We start from the raw sequence: 21,610 nt of genomic DNA on the forward strand, positions 1-21,610 counted from the left end.
AAGTTAATACAATAATAGCATTAAAAGTCATGCGCTGTAGAGTGCATCACAAATTACGTCTTACTAAAACATGTCACATTCTATTTCTAACAGTGTTAAAAAGCTTTCCTCACCAAAAAGACATGAGAAACTAAATCGTAAAATTGGGTGTGTCAATAACAGACAGTAAAATCATAGAAAGGACTCTGCAGGCACCTACTGTATATTAATTTTCTAAAAGATCTTATCAGGCAAATGCCAATAACTCAGCGAGTTTACAGGAGATTCCAGATTAAGAAAAGAACAAACCAGATATGAAATGAAGTGATTAGGTCTTATTAAGCATAAATATTCAATAAAAGTTAATCATGTATTTATATAAAGAGAGATGTTAGATTAACAGGCTAAGAAATATTCTAAGACCCTGTAACAATGTTTCTGTTGGAAGTCAACAATACTGGCCTGTTCTTTTTTATTTCTCCACTTTATCTGCTTATTTCAGCTTGTCTAAACTCTGCTGTTACACACAGTGAGAGGAATATCAGCAGAGACATAAAAATTCACAACATATAATTGCAGTTTTCATTCTAAAAGTAAGGAAACTATGAAAATAGGCTGATAAAAGCTATGTGAACAGCGTCTTCATATTTTGATTAGCTAGGCTACAAGAAATGCATATGAATTTTGTTGCTAATCTTCTAGAAGCAAGCAATAGAAATTAAATGTTCATGCCACCAGAACCACCATTGGACAACAGTTTGAAATCATTGAAGCAAAAAATTTCTATTTCAGGTTATGAGAGAAAGCTCCTAATTATAAACAAGATAATATTATTATAATATAAAATAATGGTTGCATATTCTAGGGCATTTAATGATGTTTTTATTCAAAAATAGCACTACAGGAAAAACTACAGTCATCACATCAGTACAAAAAAAAATTAAGTTTTTAAATTTGGTGTGACATTGGGCAGGCCCATTAGAGAGGATGAACCTGCCAATTACAAGAAGAATGGGGCTTGTGAATCTTCTCATCCTGGTACACGGATTTGTGGACCATGTGAGCCTAAACACTCTCCTTCGTTGAGTTGTTCTTGGTTTACTCCATGCAATATTCTGGAGTTTTTTGCTATAGGAAAAGAAGTTGAAAAACTAGAGCTACTTTACCCTTTCCAATTAAAATGAACTCTGATAAGCTAAAATACCTATAAGATGTTTCATGATACAAAATACCTTTCTCACCATATATTATTTTATATATACAAATATACAAACAGCAAAGTTAGGGTGACTGTCAGGTTTTTTGGAGTGTTTCATGAAGCTCTCAGAAGTCAACTATAGCTCAGAAACCAACTCTCTCTCTCTCTCTCTCTCTCTCTCTATATATATATATATATATATATATATATATATATNTATATATATATATATATATATATATATATATATGTATATATGTATATATGTATAATGATGACTGTAGTTTTTCCTTTAGTGTCAGTCAGTGTGGTATTTTTTAATAAAAATATCATTAAATGTCCTAGAACATGCAACCAATACAACCATTATTTTATCTTATAATATTATTATCTTATTTTTAAACAGGAGAGTTTTCTCAACCTGAAATAGAATTTTTTTTGCTTCAAGGATTTCAAACTGTTGTCAAATCATGGTTCTGGTGGCATAAACTTTTAATTTTTATTTCTTCCTTCTAGAAGATTAGCACCAAAATTATATATATATATATATATATATATATATATATATATATATATATATAATTTTCTTACTGAAGTACAGTGATTTAGAAATTTTGGTTTGAAGCTGTTTCACACTTGATGCAAAATTAGTTGACCACATTTTCCATTTCTTCTTTTCTATGCTTGATTTTAATTTTTATTTGATTTATTTTATATGCAGTGATGGGCTTAGAAGGACGTTTTTCCTGGTGTTTTTGCATACTTTGTCAATGTGCACACTGCCCTGCACCTTCCTGTTACTCCTACCTACACCTCTCTCCTCACTCTTCCCAGAGAAATAGATTCTTTTTTCCAAAATGTGGAACTTCCAATAGGTATATACAAAAGAAATCCAAAAGAGCAAGCAGGGAAGCAAAGAAACAAAATAAAAATCAACAAACAAACAAACAAACAAACACCTGCTCTGTTTTGCCAGAGTCCCACAAGAAGGAGTAGAGGAGCTTTGAGACAGGCTCTGTCTTCCCTACTGAACCTGGCCGGATTCCTCACTGCAACACTGTCCACACTTCACACCTAGCGAAAACAAAGTAAGCCAAATTCTATCTGGTTTCCCCTCATTATCAAACAGCAAAACCTATGAGTAAGAGGAGGAGGAGGAGGGGGGGGGGAAGAGTAGCCTTGCTACTCTACTAAAAACATAGAGACTCATGTTTAATTTCCTTCCCCATCGGGATCCCTTTGTGGACTTGCCCTGCTCTACTTCAGGAAGTGACAAGATTCACATAGACCTGTATCTGTCCTCTTCCTATTGATATCATTTTTAAGGATACCAAGGGATGAACCCAAGTAACACAATGGCAAAGTGAAGGGTCAGCTTATCATACAAAAGACCAGCTAGCTAGCAATAGACCAGGAAGCTAGAGTAAATGAAGGCTTGGCACTTGGATTTTGTTTTAAAGGTTTAAAGTCAGTACTTTATCCTGGCAGCCAATCAAGGGACAAAGTGAAATTTTCAATGTTTATTGGGTGGGGGTGGGGGATGGGGGTATACTAAAATGTGAAGGCACAGGGCAGGTCGCTGCAGAAAAACTGCGAAGGCAAAAGGGAGAAGCAATCACACCGTCCTGGAATGAAACCCGTAAGAGCAAATGCAAGGGTAGAAATACCTGATATGAAATGGATAAAATGATGTGGTTCAATATGGAGAAGAGCTGGAAACTTTACAGAGAGCTCTGCCCTCGGAACATCTGAGTTTCATGTCTAAGAGCAAAGGTGAATGCCAGAGACAAAATCCTCTCTTGCTTCATGTACAGAATAAAGAAAAGCACGACTTTGAAAGGTTTCAGAATATTCCACTCTTCTATGTAAGCCATACTTTCAAAAAACAAAACAAAATGAAAACAAACAAGCAAACACAAAACTGGCCTTGCTACAGCCTAACCTGATGGGTTACATCTAAGTTAACCCAGAAATGGGAAGAATTCTACCCCGCTTTTTGCCACCGTTTTGGCTTTCACTACTCTGACTAGTGTTACATGGGAAATTTCATGCAGTTCCCAAAGAGCAGAAAAATAAGCATAAAAATTTAAGATTTAAAAAAAGAAAGTACATCCACAGACAGTATGAATGCACACACACAGTATTATGTTACCTAAGACAAAAAAGAAATTATTTAGAATTAATTCCATGGAGCTAGCAACATAGCAGAGTACTTATCAGTTTAGAAGAGTCTGTCATATTTACATTTACTTACAGTGAGTATTCATAAACTACTTTTAACATGTACCCTACCTTCCACAGCTAAACATTACATATTTGACTATGGATCTGACAGAATATGTTCACCAAATATATTATGGAAACATAAAATATGAAAGCAATAAGGAAACACATAAAGCTTATGGGTTAGAAAGTCAAAGTCATTTATATATAAATTTTCCCAAGGCGGCCGATAGATTTAATGGCTATGGATTTTTCTATAACAATCAACGTTGGTGAATGGACTCATAGAAGCTAGAGAAAAGCTTATTGTGTCTGTAAAAGCTGAAGAGCTAGGGTCACCAAATTGATATTGAGAAAGAGCTTCAGATGCAGAGAACATAGTATTTGACCCCAAGAGACTCCTCAGGGCTGCAGCATCAATACAGCCATGTACAGGGGAGATGACCAACACCTAGACTAATGAGACAGATGAGCTCAAACACAGATCATTCAAATATCATCGGCTGTTCCGTGTGGCTGATAAGGCTGAGGGCTTCTCAACCTTCCTAATGCTGTGACGCTTTAATACAGTTCCTCCTGCTGTGTTGACCCCCAATAATAAAATTGTTTCCATTGTGACTTCATACCTGTGATTTTGCTACTGTAAAATGAATCATAATGAAAATACCTCTGCTTTCCGGTGGTCTTAGGTGACCCCTGTGAAAGGGATGTACCTCAAAGGATGAGAACCACTGAGTTAAGGTGTTATCTTGGGAAAAGGAAAAGGACACCAGAGAGGAAGTACTATCAAAAACACCAGTTATGCCATTTAAAACAGAGCAAGTCTATTTTTCAAATGTTTTCTCTCTCTCTCTCTCTCTCTCTCTCTCTCTCTCTCTCTCTCTCTCTCTCNTCTCTCTCTCTCTCTCTCTCTCTCTCTCTCTCTCTCAATCTCTCTCTCTCTCTCTCTCTGGCTAATAAGCACAGGAAAATTCAACACTGATATTTTTTTCCTCAGTGAAAAACAAACCTAATGACGTACTATTATATAACTACTTGAATGGCTTAAAGACTAGTAACACAATCAAGTTCTACAAAAGATAAAAGGAAATGATTACCTAATATTGTCAATGGGTACACAAAATGTCTATCTACTCAGGAGGAGTATGTCACTTTATCATAAATACATGTAGGTATTCCATATAACCATATAACTTATATTCCATATAAATATACTATAAATATTTAGCCTACAGCAATAAAATGGTTGTTACCCAAGGAATCTAAAACTGAATCTTCAACATTAGAACAAAGGAATATTTCAATAGATGAATAGATATATTTAACTCATCAGGACATACAGAAAAACAATTATGGATGCCCACAGCAACTTCAATAGATTACCAACATAAAAGCCTATAAGAAATACCCCAGTCTCAAAGGTTGCAGTACTATATTTATGTCATTAATATGAAATTTTACATTATCATTATTTTAGGAGCAAGGAAAAATCCAGGGTTGCATAGAGTTATGAAGATCAGAATATAAAGATGATATTAAATAATTCAGCTACACTGCTGAAATTCTTTATATTAGGTCTTCTAATGATAGATGCAAGGATCTATACAAATATAAATACTCGGATTTTATACAGTGAAATATATTTACCTTGTTTGATTAAAAGTTTAAATGGTAAAAGAACAATTTTAGATAGTTGTACAAATGACACTGGAAAAAAAAACTTTCAAGAATTGAGAGAGAGAGAGAAAATTTCAAATCACCTGAAGGTTAAAAGCAAGCCTAATTACAAAAGAACTTTAACCCATAACGCTGGAGGTGACTAAGCATCAAGTAAGAAGCATCAAATGGTCACAGGCATTTCCACAAAGAGCAAGTATGTGCAGTTGCTTATAAATGACTCACCTAGCATGAAGGGAAAAAAGTGAAAGTAGAGAATTGAGAGGAAGGGACAGAGAGACACAGAGATGTAAGAATTGGGGAGCAATTCTCACTAATAAAGGCATGATCAGTATACAAGTGACCCTCAGTATTTCTTCAGTTCATCATGGTACATAGTCACTACATGGTGCACAAGGGCTGTGTTCATCAGTACCTCTTCAATAGCCCCTGCAGAAATCCTGTGGCCTGCAATGTTTATGACATCATCCACTCGGGACATCACATATAGGTAGCCTTCTTCATCCATGTAGCCGGCATCCATAGTGTCATAGTATCCCTGAAAATAAGAATACATATATGTAGTTAGCATGCAGTGCTAGGTAAAGGTGTGATCATCTTACAGCTGGTTAAAATTTAAAATGTGACCTAAATGGATTTACTGAGAGCACTCAACTGTTTTTGCTGGATTTTGAGATTAAGTTGCTTTTAGCTTTGAATCCCTTTTAACAAGAAAAAAAGTTTAAATGCTGTTATGTGTGTTCAAGTTCGGTATCTGAACTTAGATTTCTAACATTTGTGAACTCAATTAATTTTTTTAATGGAGAAGGAATGGCTCAATAATTCTGATATATCTTGGTGTTAAAAGGGTGTTTTGTAATAAAGCTATCTCAAATTGTATATATTTCAATCAAATGCTCTCTCTATATATTACAGAAAAGGGAGCAACTCAGCCTTGGGATTACTCACAACTAGAGCTTGAAGGGACTGGACCTTCCACCCTGAGACACTGTTGGTCCAGAAATGACCAAATATAACTGAAAAAGGTAGCAAGGCAGGAATCCCCTGCAGGCTGCATCTGTGGACAACTGAAGGCAGATTCAGACTTTCAATGCCAAGCCAGATGACCTCTTCATTTGTATTTATGCTAAATTCAGAATAACGTGGATTCAAGAAGTCATAGACATTATTTAACAGAATGGGAATGTAGAGATGTGCCAGTGAGCCCTCATCTAACACCAGCACCCCTTTACTAAGTGGGTGTGGCCACCCGACACATCATGTGTGGACGAAGCCAATGAGATGCCAGTTCTAAGGATCCATCTTCCTGCTCAGCTGCTTGCCACCATCTTTCTGGAGAAATAACTCTATGTTCTTTTAGGTGGCTTGGAACACCAATGAATGCATGGTTTCCTACTACCACTTCTGTAGGATGAGCCAGGTTCTCAGAGATCCAGGAACCTGGGATGAGTATTTGGACACCTTCATCAATGGAAAAGTAAGTTGGGGATTTTGTATTGACCATGTGGAATGCTGGAAAATTCAACACAAACAACAGATTCTCTTCCTCTTCTATAAAGCTATGATTAGGGACTCAAACCATGAAATCCAGAAGGTAACACAGATTTTGGTAAAAAACAAAACCAACCAACCAACCAACCAAACAAACAAACAAAAAACTTGGATGAAGCAGTACTGGGTAAAATCGTTCAGAAGACATCATTTGAAGAAATGAAAGAGAATCCTTTGACAAATTGTTGCCAATCTACCCTGCACCAGTCCATCTCTGCCTTCATTAAAAAAAAAAACAAAAAACAAAAAAAGGAAGTGTGGGTGATTGTAAAAACCACTTTACTGTGGTTCAGGCTTAGAGGTTTGATGAAATCTATAAGCAAAGGATGGAAGAAACCTCTGCATGGGACTCTGATCAAGATGTGAAGGTAAATGTCAAGAAGAGGAGTCTGTCTGCAAGCCTTAACCACCAAAAATAGCTCTGAAAGCAGACTGTAAATGCTAAGGATTATGGCTCAGTCTCTATGATTATTAACATCCATTACAATTTTATAAAAGCAAAAGTAAAAACAGAAAGACATCACTAATTTATTGACATGGACTGGGATTGAACTCAGGCTTCAGCAAAGCTTAATAATTGGTATGAAATATAATATTTCACCAATATGAAAGTAATATATCTTTGTTGGTTTACAAATCACAATAGAAAGAAGACTCAAGAGTAAATAGTACAAAGAAAAATACATATTATTTTTTAATACTTCTAATTTATTTGATACTCATCTTTAAGCATAGTCTCTAAAACAAATCCAAAAATAGCAACTATTTGTATGTCTTAACCTTTGTAATACTTGGTATGATCCTCTCTTAAATGAGTTAATACAGTCTTTCTTACCAGACTTCAGTGAGCTCTACAAAATGGTTTGAAAGGCAGAAGGGCAGGAGAAGACACCCCACAAGCCCTTGGGAATTGTAGTTCTTATCACGTCTTATAATTAGGAGAGAGACCATCTAGAAATATAGTGAAAGACAGGCCTTTTCGGTTCCAGCTTTCAGCCCAAGTACATCTAAGTTGCATGAACTCTGATTAAGTTGGTTGACGCATGCTTTTATTAAGCCTGTATAGGAGAGACCTGAAATCAGGAATCGAGGCAAAATGGAGAGGTACTTCAAGTTTGGCCATGCATTTGAGCTTTTGATTTTAAAGGTAAGCATGCCAAACCATGAGTACATAGTGCTCGCCATTATCAGGCAATAAAGAATTGTATGGGTACTCTCCTGAATTATGTGTGGCCCATGATATAGACTGAATTGGATGACTGGAGTCAAGTCAAGTGACACATATTTCTGACACACTTGACCAGGAGAATGTTTAATCTTGGAATTTCTAAAGAAAGCTATCTTACTCCTTGCCATTTGCCTAGCTAAGTGGGGCATCCATCTTTCCTTCACACACAATAATGATGGAATACTAAGTACTTGAACTCATTGTTTTTATGATAGTCTCATGATTCATTCATTTCTACCTGGCACATAATAAGGACAAGGTGAAGGTAGGATGTGGATTGCACTCTCAAAAGAGTTGCCATGGATACAGCACCCATTGCCTTGCTACAGGGTAATAAATGAATGACACCCTGACACGTAGGAAGAAAACCTGCTTATCCAGGTTACTGGGGCAAGGGTGCGGGGCCTTAAGAATACTGTCTCCAATGACTTCTTTAAAAATAAAATGACATTTAAAAGAAAAAGATAAAGGGAAGCTGTTAAAAATAAAATAGGATAAAAATAATACATTGGATTTAACCCATATAAGTGTCGAGAAGAAGGCTGGGGTTCCTAATGACTTTCTAGCTCTGACTGGTTGCTTGCTCTCAGTCTGTGTAGCGGATTCCAATCATATGTGCAACATTTTTGGAGTCCAACTTTACTGGATGTAATTTTTCAATATTCTAGTATCATAGTAAGAGTGGATGAAAATGTTCTGTGTGTAGAGACTAATGATATTAATCCACATGACTTGGCTGTATAATCTCGACTTGGTCATTGTTGTCTCTGAGATCTGCAAGCTGGTGTGTTTAAAATTGAAGGGTTCTTTTTGATCTATGACTCTGGAAGCTAGTTGCTTCAGTGACTAGGCAACAACAACAACAACAATAACAAAAAAAACACACACACAAAATTTTGAAAGTCTGTTAAAGCTCTTACAGGAAATTTCTCAAAGTATAAATGCTTGAATGCTTCCTGGTTCTTCCAGAGTCCTGAAAAAGCCCCCGGTGGTAATGGCAACCTAAACACAGAGAAGATAAAAGTACTGTGAACCAAATAATAAAAACAATCAGTAATAACTGTTAGTATTATTTTACATTGGGTTAAAATAATGAAATAATTCATGCAGACCCTAATTTTGCTAGGAAGATCATGTTTCATTTGAGGGTAAGTAGAGTCCATATCATAGTACAATTATTTAAGAATTATAATTTCTTAATAGGACAAGCACAGACACAACACTCACACACAAACATACAGCATAGTGATACAAGAGAACAATCTATTTTAGCAGAAACCATAATATCTAGCAATTGATCACACAGAGTGAATTTTTTTTAAGAAAAAACATTATTTTTAGAGGAAATTCATTTCATTCTTTGAAAAGAACCAAGGTATCAGTTTTTAACCTTGTTTGAATAATGGAATATTTTCATTTAAATAGAATACCATCTTATTTTCCATGTCTTTACTCTTCCCCTGCCCTTTAAAGTTGCTTTTCACTGAATATTCTTTCTTCTCATGACCATTAAGCCCTATATATTTTATAACTAATGAATACACAGAAACATGAAACGTATGGAATACAAGGCTCTATATTCCTTTTCTATCCCACCAATTCCATCACATCATGCCTTCCTCTCCACCGTCAAACTTGCTTTATTTGCTCAGAAAGGCTTAACCTCTAGTACTGGCCATCTGTGCTTATAGAAATCTACATAAATTCTTATGGCTCCTAATAAAATATGGCTAGTGGTAGCCTCAAGTAGTTTACTGGACACAGAAAATTTTCAGGTGCTTTATAGTTTGGAAATTTAAGTAAGAGACAACATGAGGACTTTCAACTCATTCAGTTAAAAAAACATGTACTAAGTCAAGTGATGATGTCACAATTTTATGACAGAGAAAAGGGAAAGTGAAGCAGATGTGGTTACTGCCCATACAAGGCATCATGTCACCTCCATCCCATACAGACTTTTCCATGCAGAGATAAGATGGGGCAAGATAGTCAGAAGGCCATCCTGTACCAAGCACTCCTAACACTGATCTTTATCCCCACGTGTGTCAGATGGCATTAACACAAGTGAGAGCAGCTGAGATTACCAACCTGGGCATCCAAGATGACACTTCCCTTTCCCACCAAGGGTTATCTCAACTTTCCCCTTATTAGGATTTTGAATTTCCTCTCTTAAAAATAATAGGACTATGCTATTATTTCAGGACATTGTGTGATTACAGAAAATGCATGTGAAAGCATCCAGTTATCGCAAACTGCAGAACAACAGCAAAAGCTCCAGAAATGCTGACTCATTGCTTCCCCTGTAGCCCTTAACCATTACTGTTCATCACTTATATATGTTTAAAGGGAGCAGGCTGAAAGGTGATAACCCCCCTAGGCCCTTTCAAATGACTTTACTATGCTAATTCTTCTATAACACCATGAAAATCATTTTGCTTTATCAGTTTGTTCTTGATCAGCGTGTTAACATTCTGCAAATAGAAGTAAAAGTCAATTTTAAACAACCGAAACATAAAACGAACAGAGCAACTTCTAATAATCAAATTAAGGGTATCATGGAGATGCCAGAAGGAGAAAAGCAAAACAGACATTAAGTGGAAAATCACATCCCAAAAAGGGCCATGAGGAACAACAACAATAAGTGAAGCAGATTATCTCTAAATAAATGAGAATAACTCCAACAGGGGGCAGAACACTGAAGAGGTCATTTTCAATTGCTCCCACAAAAAAAATCTCATGATACAAAGCCCCTTCTAACCTTCTTCATGACATTTTTGTACAGACACATGAGTTTCAGAAATAACTTCTCTATTACCTTGCAGGAAAAAGAAGAAAATAAAGCTCTGATAATAGATGATGACCAATATCCAAACCGCTGTAAGGATAATAGAGTATTGGAACACAGGACTGTAGGCCAGCTACCTACGCATGCATTCTCCATCATGAGACTTTGCATACTAAGGAGCATATTGTTAAATAATTGTTTTTCTTACTTTATCTATACAAAACACAAAATTCTGTTTCATAAGCATTTGTGCAGCTTCTTCACATTCCACCAGCACACATGCACACACACACACACACACACACACACATGCACACACACACAAACCTTGCTCATCTCTTATTATAATGATGCTCCTTCATTCCTTCCCTTTAAGACCCTATCATGTTAGATAGTCACATATATCATCTTGCCTTGATCTAACACTCTCCCTCTCACCTTGAAGCTTGATTCATCGCCTTGAGGCCCTTCCATCTTAATAAACCTCACTCCTGGAGAATACCATGAATTATGTGTCAGCCTCCTCTTTGGACCAAAAACTTCTCTTTCCTTGTGTTTCATTTAACTGGGGGTGTACAGAGATGGCAAAGTTGACTTTCACATTGAAAAAGCAGAGCTGTCATTTACAGTGTTGATAAAGCCATGTCTGTTGAGGTAGTGTGAATGATGTCTGTAATTCAAACCCTTAGAAGGTAAAGCCAGGGAGATTAGTACTTTAAGGGCAGCCTTGGATTGACATGCACACACACAAAAGAATAATAATCCGATGTCTAGAAGTTTGAAAATAAACCTGCATGAATGGCTCAGGAAGAATAAAACACTTAGAAATTAGTGGGACCATCGAGGTAAAGTTTTTGGAAGAGGAAGAAGAAAATTTAAGAAAAACAACACCGATCCAGGTAAATGAAGAACTAGAAGAGTACAGTATGTATCTATAGAAGTCTGAAAAAACAAGGTCAAATGAATGACAAACTTTGCTTTCAAGTAGGATTCTTCATTTAATGTTGAAACTTAGTATCTGAGTGAGATATTATGAAGATTCTTAGGATTGTCATTTCTGGAATGTAGGGCAGAAAACAGAAATATACTGGAACAAGCATGAGTTGAATATATGGAGACTGTATCCTTTGGTTTGTTTGGGTTTGGTGAGACAGAGTCTAACTGAATGGCTGTGCCTGGCCTGGAACTCCAAGCTAGCCTCAAATTCAAGAGATCCTCTGCCTCTCTGCCTCTCTGCCTCTCTGCCTCTCTGCATCTCTCTGCCTCTCTCTGCCTCTCTCTGCCTCTCTCTGCCTCTCTCTGCCTCTCTCTGCCTCTCTCTGCCTCTCTCTGCCTCTCCTGCCTCTCCTGCCTTTCCTGCCTCTCCTGCCTCTCCTGCCTCCCCTGCCTCTCTGCCTCTCTCCCTCTGTCTCCTGAGTGCTGAGATTAAAAGCATGTGCTAACACACATGGCTTACACTATGCTTAAGAATTTGTAAATCACCAACCAAAGAATACACATGGAGGGACCCCATGGCTTCAGCTATATATGTAGCAGAGGATGGCCTTATCTGGCATCAATGGGAGGTCATACCCTTGGTCCTGTGAAGGCTTGATGACCCAGTGTAGGGGAATGCTAGGGCAGTGAGTCAGTTGTGAGGGGAGTGGGTGAGGAAACACCCTTATAGAAGTAGGGGGAGGAAGATGGGATGGGGGTTTTGTGGAGTGGAAATTGGGAAGGGGGATCACATTTGAAATGTAAATAAATAAAATAACCAATACAAATGGTTTTTTAAAAGATTTTATAGTGTACTTAACTAGGAGAGGCACCTCTTAATGGCTTAATTGAGGAAGTAGTTTGTAGAGGGAAAATGAAGATATGAGAAGCAAAAGGATGCCAGAGTAATCATTCATTTATAACATTCGTTCACAAATTCCCATTTGTGTTAAGTCAGGCATTCATTTTCTTCTTCAATTTAGTTGACTTACTATTTCTTCAATGCTTGCTTTCGCTCACTCAGTGCCGCCATGCATCAATAATGCAATGAAATAAGATATGATCTCTGATGCATGGAGATCCTGGCATAAAGTGAAGTGTAAAAATTTAATATTTAAAAACACAAATAGCAGGAAGGCTAGAGTTAATGGTGCCTTCCCCATCAAGTAATGTAAAATGCAATTACCCAAGATACTTTGAAAAGAATGCTTTACAGCACTTATTTGAACTCTGTACTTCCAGAGACTTCCAGAATGAAAATTTTATCTGGAAGTAAGATGTGCGTTGCTAGAAATGACAACTAGAGCTATCTCAAGTCAGCAAAACACCTCAAGAAAACAACTTAATTCTTCACAAATTCAACATTCTTTAAATATAAAAGAGTGGAATGCTCTCTGCTGTTCACTAGCAGGGTGGGTTGCTAAAAAAATAAATTCAGATGACTTTCTCTGGAATATTAAAAAGGTGTTTAAACAGAGAACTTTGAGGTAAGACCCATAGACCCATTATGACACTAGAGAAAAGCATAGCAGAAAAGTTTCAGAGTTGAAAATATTTGTGATATATGTACACACACACATACATATACACACAAACACACACATACACACCTATGTATCATGTTCATATATATATATATATATACACACACATATATATATATATGTGTATATATATATATATATATATATATATATACACACACACATTCAGATAGAGGGACAGACAGATACATACATATATAGATGATAGATAAATAAATAGACACATGATAAATAAAGAAATTAAATACAGACAAGATAGAGACAACATTGGCAATATTCCAAGCAAGCACTTTTGACTGTATTATATCTTAAGTACTATCTAGCATGAAGAGCAAGTCTTCCCTCTGAAATAATTGTACAATGTGGTCTTTTTCTGATATTATACAAAATGAACACAGTAGCTGGGCTGGAAGAAATGAAAGATGCAAAAATACTCAAATGATCTTGCTAGTTCCTATTCTCATCCTTCAAATTCTACTCCCCTATGATACTTTCCTTAGCTTTTGCAAGCAGAGTGAAATTAGATTTTTTTTCTCTAATTTTAAATTAGTAGTTCAGTTTAGATAATACCCTTTTCAAAGAGACCACGCTGAATGGGAAAAGAAATAGCCAAGGCAGCAACAATTCCTGTATGTGAGGAGACCAGAGTGTTATGAAATCATTAAAAAAACAAGACAAGAAAGTCACTTGCCAGATACAGGAGCAAAGTCCCAAGTAATCTAAAATGCAGAGCTTCCTGGTGCTTACCATTCCTCTTGAACTATAAACTTTATTCTCTATTCTATGCAGAAACCCTGGGCTTCAGAATGCAGACCTTATCCCGATTTCCTGAAGAATTCTGGAATGAAACACTATGTTTGTCCCTTTGGTAGTGCCTACAGTGGTCCAGAGTGTGGTGTTTCTTCAGATTTGAATACAAAGTTACTTTGTATTCCTAAAAGACAGGTCCCAGAACATTTCCTGCTCTCTGGATGAAGGAAAGACTGCGTGGATTCCGGCTGTGATACTCTTGATACTACTGTTTGTTTTATATGTCAAAATTGAGGATGCGATGTATCTCTTAATCTCCCTCACAGAATTATTACCAGGCAAAAAAAGGATCATACTAAAACCAAGATTTTGGATTTATGAGAGAGCAGATAACCCCATGGCATACTTGTTCTTAGTCAAGAGATGCCCCCAAAAGAAACCACCCTCCGCTCTTTCCCTAGATGGGAGCCCAATAAATAAATAGCTGGTGTGAAACTGTCGCGATGTGAACAAACATCATTAAATGTCAGGAGTTCGATATCTGTAGAACGAGAAATTGGCAGACAGTGAACGAAAAGCCGTTTGGACAACTCCACACAATTCGCTGCCATCCTATCATTGCCCCGGGACAAGGTCAGGAGAAAGCATCAGGGAGTGGGCAAGCCGTACTTTCCATAGAAGCAATAGACCTGGTCAGAAAAAAAATGGATGCCCCTGAGAGGGGAAGAGTCGGAGACCAATGGCTTTAATAACGGTGAGCTCAGTGTTCTGAAGGGAGGCAATTGCAGTTAAAATCTTAAAGGCACTGCGGTCTGTTGTCTGGAAATTACCGACTCACAGTTTTATTTCTGCACATTGGAACTCTTGATGCAATTACAGGAGCCCCTTCTAAAATTCATGAGCATTTTGTATTCATAGCTACTCACACACCATAACTGCCGCACTAAATTAACTGGCTGCAGTATGCTTCAAAATCAAAAGAATTTTCTAACAACCACGTGGACATGAAGTTTTCTCTTCTAAGAGAAATGCAAATCCTATAAATGAAAGTAATTACCATTAAACAGTAAGGACACAGGGATCCTGTTTATTTCATTCTGGGGCCCGCAGGAGTTGGGACATCGCCAATGCTCTCTGATGAAGTCACCCATAAAGAAATGACTTCTAGAATGCTATAATTCGTATACAGCAAATGGAAGAACCTAAGATTACCACAAGGTTTTGGGGGTTGTGTTTGGTTGCTCTATTCCCCAACCCCGTACATAATACTGTTTTTAAAACAAGAGGTGTATAAACAAGTTTTAGGGAGAGGTCTTATTTAAAAAAATAAAAACCCTACAAATACAAGTTATGCAGGCACTAGACTACACAAATGTTCCCAGCTGAAGAATTGATTGTTATGGCTAGTGAAATGTGAATCTAGAAGTTTCTTTCTCCTTTATGGATAAAAATAAATTATTAGCAAAAATCTCCCAAAGCTCTTTTGTTAACGAGAAAAAAAGCGAGATATCCTTGTGCTCATTTTTCTGAAGGACTCTATTGTCCACATGTAATATGGTTATATAGTTTATTATTCAAATACATTGTTTCATCATTAAGCAAAAGAAGAGATCAAATTCCACCATGCCTTGACACATTGAAACTTTATAGTAAAATCTAGAACTCAGAATCTATTAAAATCTCGGTGGATACAGAGGGAAAATACCATTCACTCCTCCCGGCATCAGGCTAAGCATGAAATGATTTTAGGCCAACTTGTTTTATCTTCAAGGACTTAAATAACAGTAATAGCCATAAGGAAGAATGATAGCTTATGAATGGTACTACTGTATTTTACCTCTTCTGGATTTATGCAGAGCAAAGCTCTCCCTCACTAATTAGAAAGAGGGGACATATAAATGCTTTAAAACCATGGAAGCCTCAAATCTCACCTCAAAGAGCATGAAAAAAAATCATGTTTGATAGAGATGACTCACTTAAAGCTAGATTATATAAATGTGTATGCTGCTAGAGAGATTTTTCAAAGTTCCAAAAACCGTGTACTTTTATAAATTAAGTTAGCATCCACCCACAAATTGGCTTTTATTTTCTCGAGCAAGCCCTGCTCTCTCTCAATTCTTCCCGCAGCAGATCATATTATAACCAGATCTATGAAGACAAGGAATCCGATTTAAAGAAATATGCTATTTTTTGTGGTTTACAGTATGTGTGAGTGTGTATGTATATGTGAGTATTTGCATAACTTTCATTATACATTCATCTGTTGATCTACCACTAGGTTGATTATAGCTCTTTGCTATAGGGAGTAGAACAGCAATAAATATGATGGATTATTTCTAGGGTAGGATATTGAGTTTTGTGGGTGTGTGCTCAGGAGTGAAATGTGATTTAAAGAAATGTGAATACAAGCAAGACCTTGGATAATAAAATTTTCCATCTTTTTAAATTTTAAAAATTTTATATGGGTTCCTTACATTTTATGGGGCACATGTATTTATACATGAAGACATATTTTGCATAAAAGCATTCCAAGCAAACGTACAGCATGCAATGTATTTTACTAAAAGAAAGGAACTGTATACCATCTGAAGATGAAAGTAATAAAATTCGTTAGGAAGAAATAAATCGTAAGTCACATCTTGTTTAAGATCTGACATGTGTTATTCTTTACTCATAAAAACTCATTCTATTGAAGCCGGCCCCTTTACACATACCAATAAAGGTGTGAAAATTGTTAATCAGAACTACAAGGAAGCCTGTATCACTTATTTAAATGTCACATATTATGTATTTACCAGCCTAATCAACTCCATTTTAGATTATCCTATCATAATATCTCTATAGTATTTTATAATCAATGTAAATTAAAATATTTTTATTCAAATTTCAGCATTTTTGCTAATTGAAGGGGTAATGATACCCACAGCCTGCAATCAATCAATCAATCATCAATAAATAAAAGGGGTGGTGATGAAGAATGTTTAAAGAGATTGTGGTATTTACTGTTGTCAGGATTTTAATACTATACTACTGTTTGACTGAATAATTTTACATTCAGTTAAATATTCAATCGTATACAGATCATCCAAAGATGAGAAAAGATGAAATTAAAGAGATATACAACATTATAAATAATAATAAAAGTGCCAAAGGAACTGAATTTCATAATAGAGATAAAAATTTAAAGGACAAGACAAAAAAATAAGACTGCTTTGGAGACAGAAAATGGTAGCAAATAAAATATTTTACTGAATTAAGAATATGAACTGCTTGTCAAAAATGGACTGTCATATTCAATCAGGAACTGGTTAATGATGCAGCATGTTTTTAAAAATATATGTCTTTAAGTAATTTATGAGCATCCTAGAGTTTATTTTCACAAACTTAATGATACAGATAAAATATTGAACATGTATTCAATAGAACAAGACATGACATTTATAAGTTATGGTCACTGTGAAACATTGAACTGTTTTACAGTCATGTTTCTTTATGTGTAAACACCAAGGCGATGAATGAATGATGTAATGTATGGAATACCGAAGCTTATAACATAGATATTTGTTCCATCTATCAAATATAAAAATCCATACATATTAGGTATGATGCACTTTCAAACAGTAGCAGAATACACGAACACAGCAGTTTGTTTGCATTAGCGTGGCACAAACGCTTGAGTGCTGTATTCACTACAAGGTATAAGCAGGAAGAAGTTTGCATTAAAATCTTGCAGGAGCACGGTGGATCCAGCATGGCAGATATGTCACCAGAACTGAACCCTAGAAAATTGGCTGCTGTGCTTCTGCGCAAGAGGGAACACAGCAGCTACTTACCACTTTGCATGTTTCTAGTATTTTTGAGATTATAATATAATTACATCATTTCTCCCTCCATTTTCTTCCCTCGAAGCCCTTCTATATAAGCTTCTTTCCTCCCTTTCAAAATCACATCCTCTTTTCTTCACCAATTGTTACTGCATGCATATATATGGGTTAAAAGTGGTATACAGCATTTGGTCCACCACAGGGCTAGGGCCACTCGTGGAAGCAGGATGTGGGAAGTTTTGACTGCTCATTCCCCTGACACTGCCAGCAGGTAGACCTCAGTCTGTGAGAAGCCTCCGGACTGCACTTCAGGGGTCCGGAAGTGCAGTCTGAGGTCCCCAGTTCATGGGTCTAGGTCTGCACGGAGGCCAGGACAGCAGGTTCTCGATCTTGGGCACCTCAGACACCTCTGGAACAGACTGAGGACCGTTAGGCGGGCTCTAACCCAGGGGTGAAGGGAAAAGAGGGGAAGGAGAGTTCTGGCAGGGTCCTACCAGGACCAGAGAGACCTTGGCTTGCTTAGGCAGGCAGCTTGGCTAGGTGGAGGCCATGTCTGTGAGCTCACAGAGGCCTCCTGTGTGAGACTTTACATGTGGCTCTTTAAAGGAAGACCTGCTCCATTGTTCCCCATGTGGGTTCCAATGAGAAGACACAGTCCATGGTTTTAAGGCATTTATTGTCATGGTGGAGAGTTCTGATGAGTGAAACTGTACCCCTCTTTCAAAGGGTCAGCATGAGGTTAAATACCTTTTTCAGGGATGAGTGTCTGAGAAGGGAAGCTTAAATGGCTAAGCCCTTCAGGCCTTTAGGTGCCTCATTAAAATGGAGATCTATCTTGAGGCTATGTGATCTGTAGTCATGTCTTCTACCTGTGGAGGGGCTTGGAGTGTTGCCCTATGTGACTGATGGCCACAGAATTATGGAGAGCTGAGGCCTCCTGTCAGGAGCCTAGTGTCTGGGTGCATGGCAAATGCCTTCTGTTCCTTGCAGGAACACCTGCTGGGTCTCCAGGATTTAAACCTAACTCAACCAGAAAATGGGCTACATTTCATGGTCCCACATATATGCATTTATGCACACACACACACACAAATATATATCCCTAACTATAACCAGCTCCATCAGTACAATGATAATTGCATGTAGGTTTCCAGAGATGACCATTGGTTTTGTTTTATATTTCTTATATAAGAGATACTTTTACCATCTACACATGACTTGTCTAATAAGAAAACAAAGTACTTTAAAAGAATAAGGTATACCATTTTTAATTTTTATCTGAATGTGTTATCTCTTAAGGGGTTTTCACTTTAAAGTACAATTAAGTCCGAGTAATTTTCAAGCAAAACACAACTCACCACATGTAATACCAGTGCAATCATTCTATGTGCTTCTGAATGTATCCAAATTTTTAACTTTTAATGATCACATTAAAAATAAAACTGATATGGATGTCTCCTGAGAGGCTCAGCAAGAGCCTTACCAATGCAGATGCAGACACTTGCAGCCAACCATCGGACTGAGTGCAGAGACCCCAAGGGAGGAGTTAGGATAAGGACTGAAGGAGCTGAATGGGTTTGCAACACCATAGAAAGAACAACAATATCAACCAACTAGACTACCCCCCTCCACTGAGTTCCCAGAGACTAAACCAACAACCAAAGAATACAGATGGAGGGACCCATGGCTCCAGTCACATATGTAGCAGAGGATGGCCTTATCTGGTATTAATGGGAGGAGAAGCCCTTGGTCCTGTAAAGGCCTGATGCCCAAGCATAGGGGAATGCTAGGGCAGGGAAGGCAGGAGTAGGTGGGAGTGGGTGGGAGTGGGTGGGAGTGGGTGGGAGGGCAGGGGAGCACCCTTATGGAGGCAGGGTGGGTGGGAGGAGAGGTAGAATGGGGGGGGGGTTGGAGGGGAACCATGAAATGGGATAACATTTGCAATGTAAATAAACAAAAAAAACCAATAAAAATAAAACTGCTTACTTTACCACAATGTTTCCTAAGCTTCTAGCCTTCAGTTTTTGCATGTTGTCATCCAAAATCATAACTATAGAGAAAAATATGAACACAATGTAAACATAATTATGATCACAAATACTAACCTCCAAACATTAAATATTTCCTTGTGTTTTCTAATATAAATCTTAAAATTTCTAGCAAAAAATTAATATTTGTATTTCTATGAGACCATGAAGACACATAAGTAGGCTAAGCATACTTTATAAAAGTATAAAAGGTGCATGCATTTGACATATAGCAAGATCATAAACTTTTTCAAGACATTCCTAAAGAAAATACATATTTTTTATTAGATGTTTTCTTCACTTACATTTTGAAGACTACTGTTACCTCATTTTTATGATCATTTACATTCACATCCCTATAACAAGGGAAGAATATTAAAAAAATATGTTTATCACTTTATAAACTCCAAAAGTTAGATTCCAGATAATCAAATACCCCTATTAAAAATGGGGTACAGAGCTAAACAAATAATTCTCAACTGAGGAATATTGAATGGCTGAGAAGCACTTAAGAAGTGTTCTACATCCTTAGTCATCAGGGAAATGCAAATCAAAACAACCCTGAGATTCCACCTCATATCGGTCAGAATGGGAAGATCAAAAACTCAGGTGACTACAGATGCTGGCAAGGATGTGGAGAAAGAGGAACACTCCTCCATTGCTGGTATGATTGCAATCTGGTACAACCACTCTGGAAATCAGTTTGGTGATTCCTCGAAAAACTGAACATAGTAATACCTAAGAATCCAGCTATATAACTCCTGGGCATATATCCAGAAGATGCTCCAACATGTAATAAGGATACATGCTTCACTATGTTCATAGCAGCCTTATTTATAATAGCCAGAAGCTGGAAAGAACCCAGATGTCCTTCAACAGAGGAATAGATACAGAAAATGTGGTACAATTACACAATGGAGTACTACTCAGCTTTTATAAACAATGTGAGACACATTGGAGTACTACTCAGCTATTATAAACAATGAATTCATGAAATTCTTAGTCAAATGGATGCAACTAGAGAATATCATCTTGAGTGAGGTAACCCCATCACAAAAGAACACACATGGTATGTGCTCACTGATAAGTGCATATTAGCACAAAGTTCAGAATACTCAAGATACAATTCACACACTACATGAAGCTCAAGAAGGAAGACTAAAGTGGGGGTGCTTCAGTCCTTCTTAGAAGGTGGAACAAAATACTCATTGGAGGAAATACAGAGACAGTGTGGAGCAGAGACTGAAAAAAAAAAACAGGCCATACTGAGACTGCCCACCTTGGGGATCTATCCCATATACAGTTACCAAATGTGGAAACTATTGTGGATACTTAGAAGTGCATGCTGGTAGGAGCCTGATATGGCTGTCTCCTGAGAGTCTTTGCCAGAGCTTGATAAGCACAGAGGTGGATGCTTGCATCTAACCATTGGACTGAGCATAGAGTCCCCAGTGGAGGAGTTAGAGAAAGGACTGGAGGAGCTGAAAGGTTTTGCAATACCATAGGAAGAAAACAATAACAACCAACCAGACACCCCAGAGCTTCCAGGCACTAAACCACCAACCAAAGACTATACATGGCTCCAGCTTCATATGTAGTCAAGAATAGCCTTGCTGGGCACCAATGGGAAAAGAGGCCTTTGGTCCTGTGAAAGCTTGATGCCCCAGTGTAGAGGAATTCAATGGTAGGGAGGAGGGAGTAGGTGGGTATTTTGGGACACATCCTCATAGAAGCAAGAGAAGGGAGGGTGAAATAGGGGTTTTTGGAGGTGAAACCGGGAAATGGGATAACATTTGGAATGTAAATAAAGAAAATATCCATGAAGTAGAAGAAGGAGGAGGAGGAGGAG

The 21,610-nt window shown here is 37.3% G+C and overlaps 1 protein-coding gene and 1 pseudogene across 1 annotated transcript in view; one reads left to right on the plus strand and one right to left on the minus strand.

Moving 5' to 3' along the window:
• The window catches only part of Acss3 (acyl-CoA synthetase short chain family member 3), a 182,267-nt gene that overhangs the window by 8,997 nt on the left and 151,660 nt on the right, over nucleotides 1-21,610 (minus strand). Inside the window, exons 11-13 of the mRNA XM_021174594.2 lie at nucleotides 19,721-19,784; nucleotides 8,777-8,858; nucleotides 5,493-5,615 (exon numbers count right to left, since the gene is read on the minus strand). Of these exons, the coding sequence (XP_021030253.1) occupies nucleotides 5,493-5,615; nucleotides 8,777-8,858; nucleotides 19,721-19,784 (269 nt within the window). The remainder of the gene's footprint in view (nucleotides 1-5,492; nucleotides 5,616-8,776; nucleotides 8,859-19,720; nucleotides 19,785-21,610) is intronic.
• Nucleotides 5,811-7,047, plus strand: LOC110303391 (annotated as a pseudogene).

This window comes from Mus caroli, chromosome 10, assembly GCF_900094665.2.
Source record: "Mus caroli chromosome 10, CAROLI_EIJ_v1.1, whole genome shotgun sequence".
NCBI classification, from domain to species: Eukaryota; Metazoa; Chordata; class Mammalia; order Rodentia; family Muridae; genus Mus; species Mus caroli.